The sequence below is a fragment of the Dacryopinax primogenitus genome, assembly GCF_000292625.1.
Source record: "Dacryopinax primogenitus strain DJM-731 SS1 chromosome Unknown DACRYscaffold_10, whole genome shotgun sequence".
In the NCBI taxonomy this organism is placed as follows: domain Eukaryota; kingdom Fungi; phylum Basidiomycota; class Dacrymycetes; order Dacrymycetales; family Dacrymycetaceae; genus Dacryopinax; species Dacryopinax primogenitus.
In genome coordinates this window covers 833,760-845,690 of record NW_024467207.1, presented here as the reverse complement: position 1 = coordinate 845,690, position 11,931 = coordinate 833,760, and the positions used below count along the sequence as shown (strand labels likewise).

At 48.9% G+C, this 11,931-nt stretch overlaps 2 protein-coding genes across 2 annotated transcripts; one reads left to right on the top strand and one right to left on the bottom strand.

The window, feature by feature from the left end:
- Positions 1 to 234: 234 nt before the first annotated feature.
- Positions 235 to 2,297, bottom strand: DACRYDRAFT_16219 (uncharacterized protein; the record flags this gene model as incomplete). The annotated part of the gene is made up of 4 exons (XM_040771175.1): positions 235 to 706; positions 892 to 920; positions 1,035 to 1,292; positions 1,479 to 2,297. 4 exons carry the CDS (start codon positions 2,295 to 2,297, stop codon positions 235 to 237), a joined length of 1,578 nt encoding a protein of 525 aa, XP_040628454.1.
- A 1,800-nt stretch (positions 2,298 to 4,097) lies between these two features.
- Positions 4,098 to 4,403, top strand: DACRYDRAFT_16218 (uncharacterized protein; the record flags this gene model as incomplete). The annotated part of the gene is made up of 1 exon (XM_040771174.1): positions 4,098 to 4,403. The coding sequence occupies one exon, from the start codon at positions 4,098 to 4,100 to the stop codon at positions 4,401 to 4,403; it is 306 nt and encodes a 101-aa protein (XP_040628453.1).
- Between the last annotated feature and the right edge of the window lie 7,528 nt (positions 4,404 to 11,931).

Below are 11,931 nucleotides of genomic sequence, written 5' to 3'. Positions count from 1 at the left end.
TTCCCATCGCAGCCCATGCTTGATTGGATTAGGCACCATCCAAGAATTCAGCTGCAGCTTGGCGTTTGGGTCCACTTTCAGAATCCCAAATGAGCCTATGCAGAAATCAGGTCATGTAGCATGTGAAATGAGGATATGCTTACACATGTAATTGCAGATCTCCATAACAACAGTGATCCTGATAATATTGTGGTTCATTTGCGACATTTCCCTCCACATCCACTGATAAGCCTCCTAATTTGAGAATGGTGTCTTGTTGAACTTTGCCTTTGACATGCCATTGTGCATGTTCTCCAGGAGATTGTAGTAGCTGGTGCATAGTGGGATCTCACTATCCACACCAGGATCTTCTGTGTTGCCCTTGTTCTTGCAAGCCTGCTGCATGTGCAGCAGCAGGGAGGACGATACATTTGATGCATTTGATTTCCATGGCAAGAACTGCACAAAGGTGGTGGGCATACTGTCAGGGTCACCCTGATTGTCAAGGCTTTGACACTGTTGAACGATCCCTGACACAGCATTCCTAGAGAGGGCTTCTGGTTCAGGGTTGCTGGATTCCAATGCTGGCAGGGGTGAATGACCCATGGCAGTGGGCTGCAGCATGCCAGTGGGCTGCAGCGTGCCAGTGGGCTGCAGCGTGCCAGTGGGCTGCAGCATGATAGTGGGCTGCAGCAGGGACAGGGGCTGCAGTGTTGGTAGCTCCTGCCTGGAACCAGGCTGCACCTGGGTGTGCTCAACATGGGATATAGCCAGGTGGGAGGTTGAAGTAAACGGGAAGATTGTCTGGGGGAGATGACAGTGAGATGGTCTGATAATAACTCTCCTTCACTGAGGTGAGTGTCCTGGTCACACATCAGACAGTTTCCTCAAAATCCAGGGAAAATGACTTACTTCATGTACCACTGGAGATCTACAGCTTTCTGCAATCCGCCAGGTCATGCGTCAATATCAAAGAAAGTGGCAGCACCAGTGGACGAGATGAAATGTGCATATTGGGGGCCATCTTGTGAATTCCAAGAGACCAAAAAAATGACTTTGTCGATCTGAAGCTGTTCCATCCAAGAAATCTCCAACTGTTCAGCATGAGCATAATTGTTAAATTGCATATGAGGTGCTGCTGCAGCATGTTCTGCATTATCAGGCACTGAGAGGTTCTCGCTTCGGCCTGAAACCAGTGCTGCATGTGAATGGAGAACATTGCACAGCTGTGGCCAGAGTGCTGATGTTGGCGGACAAGGCTCCTTCAAGTGTGCCCATTCACTCTTCACCCAGGAATCATCCCAGTCTGGGTGCTGTTTCATGCAGCAGGCTTGCTAGTCATTCCAAGCGTTGGAACTCTTTGAGAAATGGGTAGCTGGAGCAGTGCAAATATCATGTGGCAGGGCATCAGCAAGACGTGTCAGGGTTGTGCTGTAGCAGTGCTTCAGGAAGTTGGAGAGCTTGGTGATGGTGGAGGTGAATAAGGACAAGTCCTCCACCTCCTGGAGAGATGGACGTCCTGGCTTGGTTGTCTTGTGCACAACAAGCTCTGCCCCTTCCTGCGCCAGCCTCTGTTTCACAGTGAGGAGACATTCACATGGATCGTCTAATGCAGGCAGCAGTGGATGGGACTGAATGCAGATAGCCGGCACATTGGTCCCTCGAGGAGGTGCAGCAGCTGACTGCCAAATTGTCTCCCATATGGAGTCCACAGCTGAGGCGGTCATGGGTGACACTGTTGTGGGCAGGCTAGTACATGGGCTACCAGATGCATTGCGATGCATTGTTACAAGCACGAGGGTGTTTGTTGCAGTGGAGGCAACCACATCTTGGTTGGGTTGAGTGACAGCAAGTGGAGCAGTAGCCACAAGAGTGGCTGCAGCGGCATGTACAGTGGTTGCAGCAGAAGCTGCAGGACCAGAATTTGCAGCAGACAGCAGCATGGTAGTGGCAGGGGTAGAAGCAGCAGCAGCATCTGCAGCGCTTATAGTGATGGCACGCTGATTGAGGTACCCAAGTGTGTTGAACAGAGCTGTCTCCAGCTCTGCATCTAAGGAATTCTGGGTGTCCAACAGGTCAACCTCCTGAGATGAAGTTGCACGAACTAAGTAACTGTTTGCCAACATTTTGTCCTTCTCAATCTCATCGATTTTGATTTCCTTGTTGGGTACTTCTTCCTCCTGCTCCATACCGGCAAGCTCACAAGCTTCTCCAAACCGCATTTCATCCAGGTCTACTTCATTGATTTCATATTGCAGGGCTGGGGTGGCAGGCCTGCTCTGCAGTGTTTCGAGAGTCAGTCCCTGCAGTTGCAGCATTGAGGGGCTGTCTTCATGTTGCAGACTGTTGTCCAGCCACAGACTGCTTGATAGCCTTCCCCCAGTCTGTAGCAGCGAACCTGTGTCTGTTTCTTCAGTGAGAGCAGACACAGTGGCAGTGGGGAGGCAAGTGGTACCATCCCCCCCTCCTTTGGACATGGGCAGTTGCTGGTTCTTCTGTGAGGAGTGTCAGTCAGAGTTAGGGTGAAGCCAGTCAACCTGAGGGTCATACATTTCTGGGGGCCATTTCTGTGAAAGTCTGCAGCATATCTGTCCTGAAAATGCATGCCTTTATACCTTTTTTTTCCGACCCAGAGTATGCTAGCATAGTCAGTCCAGGTTGGTTGCCACTGTTGGCCTTGATGCATGTCTGGCCTTTGATTGGCCCTTGCAACCATGCACACTGCAGCACCAATGGAAGCAAAGAACGCATAGTGGTCTATCACATGGTAATTCATTTTCATTGGCTGCAGCAGCAACAGTTCCGCTGCAAGCCCAGACTGGAAGCAAAGAACAAACAGTACCTTTGATGTGTCTCCATCCTACCATTGGCTGCATTAAGTGCAGCAGCAGAGGCAGAGGCAGAGAAGTCCCCTCTAATGCTGCAAGCCTTAGCTGTGGTGTTGGGCCTCAACTGTCATGCAGAAACAGACCACCATCAACAGTGGCTGCTACCACCTCAGCCTTTCCCCTCTTGACCTGCAATGGCACAAGACAGCAAACCAGATTGCAATCATTCACTGTACAACACTGAGCTCAATGCACGGATCCAAAGCTTCTCTGAACATATGCTCACCCCCAGTGGTGAAATCAATGAGACACATGAGGCAAATTGGCCATTCAAAATGCAGTTGTGGGGGTGGTACTTCAACACCAGTTGAATGCTATGTTTCCACCTGAAGCCAGCATTTCAAGTGGAATCAACCTTATGTAAGTGATGTTCCAGCCATTGCTGCACCCAACCTAACCTTGCATAGCTTGTCTCTGGTGGGGACAACCATTTGACTGCAGTTATCATGGTAAGACCATGTCCGAAAACCATTCCATATTTGCTTACTTGTGATGTAGACAAAGTTCACATGCTGGAAGATTGTAGATCCTGCGGTATTCCCCTCAAATTCCCATCTCATGTCCTTCTCTATCCACCAGGACAACACCCCGATTACTGCCCACCGGATGCATATATAGTCTCTGCTCATGGTGCCTGATCACAAAGGACAGCCTCACAATCATGCTACTGACATCATATTGCCCATCCTGCCCATCCAGCCATTGGAGCCCTCCTGGACATGGCAGCCCATCCAGATGCTGCAGCCCCACTGGATGCGGCAGCTCCAACAGGCACCGCAGCTGAAGCCCCTGCAGCAGCCTTTCATGCAAGATTCAAACAATGGGAAAGCACTTTCCTGCATACCGGAAGAACATTGGCAGCAAGGTGGGCTACATGGTTCTTTCCTCAACAGCTCCGAGAATGAGTATGAGGAGTTGACGCTGAGATGGGGAAATAGAGCTTTCCATGAGGGCAGATTACCTGTGCTCCACAGCTTCCTCTTGCTGCAGTCTCAGTCAAGGCAGCCATGGTCACCTGGATGCAGAACCTCAATACCTGGCAGCACCACTTTGGAGAGCCAGTCTGCGCAGCACCTTCAACAAAAGGAGCTGCATCTTGAAACTCGGCATGCCAGTCCTCCTTTGCTCGTTCAGCCTGAGCTGGCACCATCCAGTCAGCAGCAACAACTTGAACAACAACAGGCTGCTGCTCCCACAATCATGCCGTTTGGAATAATGTAACGACCTGCTATGGATGACGCAAACAAGGAGGATCAGTTGTCAGATCAAGCTGGCAGAAACACATTGCATGCTGCACATGGCATACAGCAACACATGGGACACAACAAGCCTCTCCATGAACTGCATCCCCAACATGGGCAACAACAAGTCAATTCCGAGGGACAGCAACAGCATGAAGAGGAGCTGCAACCGCCCTTGCTGCATGAGGCTCCACAGCTGGAGGACAAGCTGCAGGACCCAATACAACAGCATATGCAGCAGTCAGCAGAGAAATTGATGGAATTCCTCCAACAGCCGGAAGCACAGCTGCATTGAGAGGTAAACAAGCTGCTTGTGCTGCAGGCGCAGTTCCTGCAGTGCAAGCAAGAACAGCAGAAGTGATCTCAATCACCAACTGGGGAAGTTGACAGTCCTCTGACCAAACAACACAAGGTCGTCACAACATATCAATTGCAGGTGAAGTGACGGAGCCTAGAAGCAGTGGCAGGAGAAATGGCGAGTCCATCTTCAGGTGCCAGCAGTCCGCAGCATACAACACCACATCACGAAGACTGCTCACCACATTCTCCTGACACTCCAGAAAGCAATTTCAACGTTGCTCAACAAACCCCAGGCACATCAGCACACCGGGATCAACCTGCTGCTAGACCTGGTACGCCACCCCAAAGCCATGGGACCCAGTCAGCATCTGCTTCCCCAAGTCCAGCTAGCCATTCAATGGCAACTGCTACTGCTACTTTGCCAGTTGAAGGAGTTCCTCACGCAGCCGCCAATGCACTCCTTTTCTTGAGCTTGCCCAGCAGTGAAGCCTAAGCCTTGAATGCCACATTAGCTGAAGCCAAAGTCAATGCTGCAATAAATGAGGCAGTGGACAAAGCTGATCGGGAATCCTATGCAGCAAATGCAGCTAGTCCCTCAGCTGTTACAGCTTCCTCCCATGCCACATCACAGGAAGAGACTGAGGCTGAGACCCAAGGAGCCAGTGAATCCTTCTGTCAGGGGACATCCCTAAAATCAATTGCAAACAGCTGCAATTGACAATGATCAGGGCACAGTCACAGGGCATGACACCCCAAATGACAGCCAATACTACAATCACCTGACTCCAGGAAGGACAGATCCCAGAATGTGAGACATCAGTCATAGATTGTGCAGGACTGACCAGACCAGAGACATGAGGTGCCTGCCCTAAACGAGCTGTATAGTCAGCCACAGACTTTGCTTCCTTTTTACTTCCATACCTAGACATATATAGAACCCTAGGTATAGCCCCTGTAGCTCTTTAGAGCTAATCTTTTAGGAACCCCATGGTCCAAAGTCATTAGGTTCTAAACACAAAGCTATAATCATTCCAAACGTGCACATGACACACACACAATTGTACCTGTCAGCTGTCAATCCCCACTCACTCTATAACACCCCTGTTGATCCCTCTATTTGTGAACAAATGTTGAGGCATTGATTGATGTACGACTCACTACTCTCTGATTTGCTTGTCACCTGTTTGGTTATTTGATCATCAATGGTTGTGGGATCATGTTGCCCTCACACCTCCCCTGTCACTGAGGCAGTTGCTGCCCCTGCTGGCCTGTCCACACCAACATGGAGTGCTCCACCGGCTGGGGCCATGAGTGTCAATGGTACCACTGCAGCAAGCACTGCTGCAGCTCCTGAAAAATACTTGGTGAAATGACTGAAGCTGAAGGTCATCCAATGATTTGTATGTACTGTCATTATTGCATCCACACCGCAGTAATGACATGTCTCACTGTAGCTTCCACCACCCCTATTGCCTATCCTTGTCACAGAAGATAATTATGCAAGTGAATCACCTGAAACCAGGTGGATGAACTTGCTGCATTGGTTCCATTCTGATGAAGGTGTCCCATATGCCATGCCATTCATGTGCAAAATATTAGACAACACCAATCTCTTCACTGAAGTGGTCAAGGACATGATAGTGGGGCTGATGGGTGATGTGGTAAGCTGGCCTACTCCCTCTGCAGTAAACTTATCAGGAACAGTATGACTGGCCATCATGGCCAGAACATTTGCCCACAAAAAACAAGCAAATGACTGATATGCTTGAGTTTTCTACAAACAAGGATTACAACCGGCTCATTGCTTGCCAAACATGGATGCTGGAGCTTGTGATGTTGGAACAAATGCATAAGTTTGACCTGGCTCTTCAAGGACACAACTGGCAGCCCATCAAGTGAAAAATGGAAGCAATATTAGATTTATTTATCTGATCAAAAGAGATGCACAACTTTGGCAATTGAGCAGAAAGCCAGGCTGAAAGGGAAGAGGCAGGGCTGATTTTCTATGAGATTGTGTTTGCCTGTGACTTGCTACGAGCACTGCAGGACTATCCCTGGAGGACGTAGCACACCTTGTGACAGGGTAGCATATAATACATGTGTTTCCTGTCTTGTTCTTTGTGGCTGCAGCATGGACACCTAGATACATATGGTGTGCTGTAGTAGAGATGTGCTTGCTTTTATTCTCTTTGAATGATCATAGCTCAGCCATTTATCCCTTTGCTGCATCATTCAGCGCTGCTGCTGCACCTGTGTAGATTCTGCACCCAGTTCCCTGCAGACATTGCAGCAGATTAGAATGTTGCAGCATGGCATCTCAGCAGTAAAATCATTCAAGGACACCTTAAGCAGAGTCACCTCGGTGCTGCATTTGAGAGGATCTGTGGCACCACATTATGGTGTACTCTGCCCTGCAGCTGTATGTTGCTGTGCAGTAGCCCCTCTTGCAGCAGAAGTATTCACGTCATCTACCAGTCCTGATTTCTTATTGCCCTTTGTTGGGTTGCACACAGCCAGATTATCTACTCACACATTTTCACTCATCACTAAGTGTGAGAAAACCTGTAAGTGGGAGCCACACTTTGCACTGCAGCACAGCCTGGCATGCTGCAGCACCCCTAGCCATTCAACCAACTGCAATGCAAATATTAAGAACATGTAGTTATCATGATTCCTTTATGTACTTGTTCATACAGCATGTTGGCTGCGGTGTATGAACAACAGGAATCTCATGAGCATGGTGTAGCATGCTGAGCATGAGGGTTACCCACAGATGCAGCAGGGTACTTTCAAAGGTGCAGTGCAGACAAATTGATGATGCAGCATACAATGGTCACAATGATACAAATCCATGTGTCACACCAGCAAAGCAAGGGGGGTCCTAAAGACTTACAACATGTGACAGAACAAAGACAGTGTGTATAAATGATGGGGAGGGTGTGGAAGTGCGCTACCTTCAGCGGCCCCTGCAGCAGGACATCCAACCAAAGTAAGACCAGGTCTCTTGGGCAGGCAATGGTGCCATGTTGTCTGCAGCAACAGACAGCATGGGTGACTGTGGAACACTGGCATAGTCCCCACCAGCATGGTGAACAATCCCCTGGGAGTTGGCAACTTTGTGGAGGTACTGAATATGAGTTCTTGCCTCTTGTGCACAAGCTTTCTTATGCTGGAAGTACTCTTCAGCTGTGAGAAGCTCGAAGGGCACATCATGCCTGAACTGGAGGCCTGTGCATTTGGAAATTAAAACATCAGGTGCTGCAGCCAGGGCAGATGATGCAGCTGTGAGAATGGGCATGTTCTTGATCTGCTGACCCCAGGAGTTTGCCTGAAGACTCCCCCAGCTGTTAGTGCTCAAGGTCGGATTGATTCACTGATAGGGAGGCAGGTCCTGATGTGCATATTCAGGCAGCACCCATTCCTCTGCCTCCAACCCTTCTGCTGCGTGGTCAGCAGCATCGTCAGCTGCAGTATTGGAAGTATATTCAAAGCAGTGTTCACCTGCGTCAGCAGCAGTATTTGACAGGAATGCATTGGGCTGGTATGTGAAAGACAGTTCCCTGGATGGCAGACTGGTTGGGGTATGGTGAATGGTGGCATCATTGTGTCCATTGCTAGGAATGTGATGGGTGGGAAGAGAGGCTGTGAATGCTGCAGAGTTGCCTGTGTCTGTGCAGGAAGAATGTCTTACATTGGCTGCATTTGCATCTGGTGTCTGTTGTATTAGTGACAGCACTGTCTCCTTTCCACCATAGAGATGTACCAAATGCACTTCCTGTAGGTTGAATGGTAGAAGGCATTGTGGGTCAAACAGATAGCAACAACGGACTCACTGTCCTATATAGTCAGAATTATGGAAGGGAACAGGAGGAATAACACTCACAGGAACAGGTACAGCTGAGATCCACCACAGCAACCATGACATATTATGTGGGAGGGAAGGCTTTGTATCTGCTGATGGAGCCTGCTTTCATCATTCCTCATGTGATCTTAGTGCCCATTGTCATGCCTCATGTTCCAGTCTCAATCAAAATATCTGTGCTTTATTCAAGGGTGTCCTGTTCCGGAGAGACTGTACAACAGCATTGGAGTTAGAAAGGATTAGATGTGCCCTATGCTGGAATGAAAAAGAGAGAATAGATGTCAGCATTCCCTAGATGATGGATCCCTGGCACCTCTTCTCAATCAAGGGGTAAGATATATATGTCTTTGACCCAGACATGAGGAAATTGAATGCCGTTTTTCTGCTGCAACACAAGACCACTGCATTTTTTCTCAGATCCAAACTGATTTCTTCTCCCTCTATCTCCATCTTAATTCTGTTCCCCCAAGTACTTGTCCCACCAGCATCAATGGAAAGTACCTCTTCAAGTGATCATCCATGAAGCTGCCACTGATGCACACTGCTGTGGGATCTGCTGCAGCATTTGCTACAATCTCCACAGCTGCTGCTCTAACCACATCATCCTCTGGAGCACTGTCTGGACCCCCACGGAGACCCTCCACTTGAAAGTCATCAGATCCAGTCTCTCCTGTGGCTGGGACAGATTCACTACTCTCTGCTGTGCTGGCTGGTCCAGTCACTTCTGCAGCTGTGGCATGGGCAGAACCCTCTGCAGCCCCATGTACTGCAGTCTCAACAACAACTGCTGCTGGCACAGTACTGTCTGTAGCGCTGTCCCATCCACTTGCAGGAGCTGCAGCTGCAACTGTGTCCTCTCCCTCCTCCAGCGTTCAGCCAAATGCTGTGAGTGGTCCAGATGAGCATGGAACTGCTCTGCCTGCTTTATCAATGCTTTCAATGATTGCAGATCTTAATGAGTCTACTGTTCTTGCAGCAACGGCACATTTGGCTGCATCACCTGGCAGCTTGTCCATGAAGTGAATGGACATCTCCTCACTTGCTGGAGAACTGCTGGACAAAGAAGTACCTCTGGCACAAAAGCAGATTCCGCATGACCAGCTAGTTAATGTGCAGGACCAAGACATGTCAAGTCAGCTGAAGGCACTGCTTCACCTCCTTCATGAGCTGGAGCACAAGCACCTGCAGTGTGAGCAGGCCCTCATTGAACAGCTTCACTGGGTCCAAACTGAAGGAACAAAGGGTGCAGCTTCAGCACCAACACAATCTGCTCAAGCAACAGCAAGTCCAACTTGATAACTTACAGCATCAGATCAATACCCAGCAGCGTCAGATGGACCAGCAATGACAACAGATCAAAGAACTGCTGAACAACCCCACCTCCAGTGGGGTGTGTCAGGCCGGTATTCCCACAGTTATTTTCAGGCCTTAGAGACTGTTGCACAGCACTACGGACCCTCACTATGCGGACAATGCACCCCAGCAACAAGTCTTGACCCCCCCCTGGATATTTGGCATGGCAACTACTAGGATTCCCCAGGCAACAGGACCACCTGGATATTCGGCATGACAACAGCAGGTTTCCTCCACAATGGGATCGACCCACACAGATATTCAGCATGCCAACACCTGCCTAGGAGAGGTATCCAGAGACCGGACTAGTATAGAGTATGGTTTTTAGTAGCTAGTATAAGTAGTTTCCAGAAACTCCTGTATGTAGCTTATTCTGCCCCTTATCAGTTAGCATTATACAGATCCAATTATCCTCTCACTGGATAGGCAGATTTGACTTGACTTATTGTGACTTGACTAGATGGACACTAAGCTCCGATTATTGCATACTGACTTTTGATAGCTCAGCTACAGGCTGACTCCCACATTTCTACTGACTTCCCCCATCTCTCCCCCCTTTTCCGAGCAAGTTCTTGCACACCACCCATTGGACTGATATTTTGGACACCTCTTGGGTTGGATCACCATGGCAACTGGTCCAACTGCAGCAGCAGGTACTCAATCAGCATTCCAATCATCCTCCCACCACTGTAGTGCCTCCTGCTGTGGCTGCTACAATGGACACACTGTTGCTGATCTTGCAACCCTTGCCTCTAAATGCTCAGACAGCTGCCTTACAAGAGCAAATCAGAGTGCTTTGTCTGGATGAAGTAGCCTGTTGGATCCTTGCAGCTGAATGGCTGGTAATGGGGAAAGGTGACATCGATGGATGGATGATGGATAGTGTGAAGTTAGCATTTTCTGAGGACTGCTTTTCCTCTCCCAGTGTAAGTCCCCCCCCAAAACAACTGTCTCCTCCTATCCTTGAGAGTTAACTGCCATATTTTGCTAACTTCCATGCCAGGGAAGTCCTGGCAATATTTTGGCAGTAGCTGCTGTGGCCACTGTTACAGACCTAGTCATGGCTGGAAACCCAGTACCCAACACTACTTCTAATCTCCCATCCCCTGTTGAGGGTGTCTTGCCAAAAGAAATCCAAGATGTTGCCAAACTGTTATGCAAACATGCAGCTGCAGCCATCATTGATGCAATCAACACACAGGTTGGGGCAATGAAGGGACAAGAGGTATGGATGGAACTTTTCACTAAGACATACCGGCAATACAAATATGGAGCTTGGGCTTGCCATCTCATTTGCATGGCTCAAGAACAGACCTTGGGGATGCAGTCTGACCTAATGTTTGGCAATGCTCTACTATCACTGTTCCACCTATTGGTGGAAACTGACAGCTTCCTACACAACCACAAGTTAGCATGCCTGGTCATTCTCAGTGAGTACCTGTTAAATGGAAATGCACAGCTGCTTATGCATTTACAGTGGTTATGATTGTCTTGTTGGCAGCATACAAATGGTCATTTGGGCAGTGGTGGGATTTGTTCTTAGAGGTCATTGGAAAGACAAATTGAAGCCCCTTCTTGGGCTGCTGTGAGTGTACCTTGAATGGAAATCCATTGCCAGATGTTACATGAACTGCAACTGGGTACAGCCTGGATGTATTAAGAAAACTACTGCAGATATCCATGGAATATGTCAGTCACAGCTATCACTGCTGTCACTGGAAGCCGTCAAGTTCCCACTCTGCAATTGATCCAAGTTAGAATAAGTCATCACTGAACATGATGACATACAGCATGACCTTCTAAGAGTTCTGCCTCCACCTCACTGTCTGAATCATGCATGGATGCGTCTTCATCCTGTGATGCACTGGCAGCCACCCTGTCAGCCGCCAAGTCATTGAACAATTCTGCCATGTTTGCCTCTTCATTGGGTTCCTCAATATCATGCAGCCCCCCAGGACCATGCTGTGGAGCAGGGACATGTGCTGCACCTAGTGAGTGGTCCACAATGTTGCATGCAGTTAACAGTAGCTGCATGTCCATGGGCTGCTGAAGCAGGAGTTGAAGGTGTCTGTGTAGATCAAGATACTCATGAAGTACCTGCACAATACCAAGTTGAGCACCTGAGGATTCCTCAGACCTGTAGGCGCATACTGTCAGGGCAACACAGGCTGACTAAGTCTGCTCACCTAAGAGTGCCAAGAGTCTAGGCAGGCAACAAGGAAGTGGAGTAGACCTGATGACTAAGACCTATCTACAGTATAGGTACCTGTGGATGATCCTAAGAGACCAAGTCTGACAAGACAGTCCC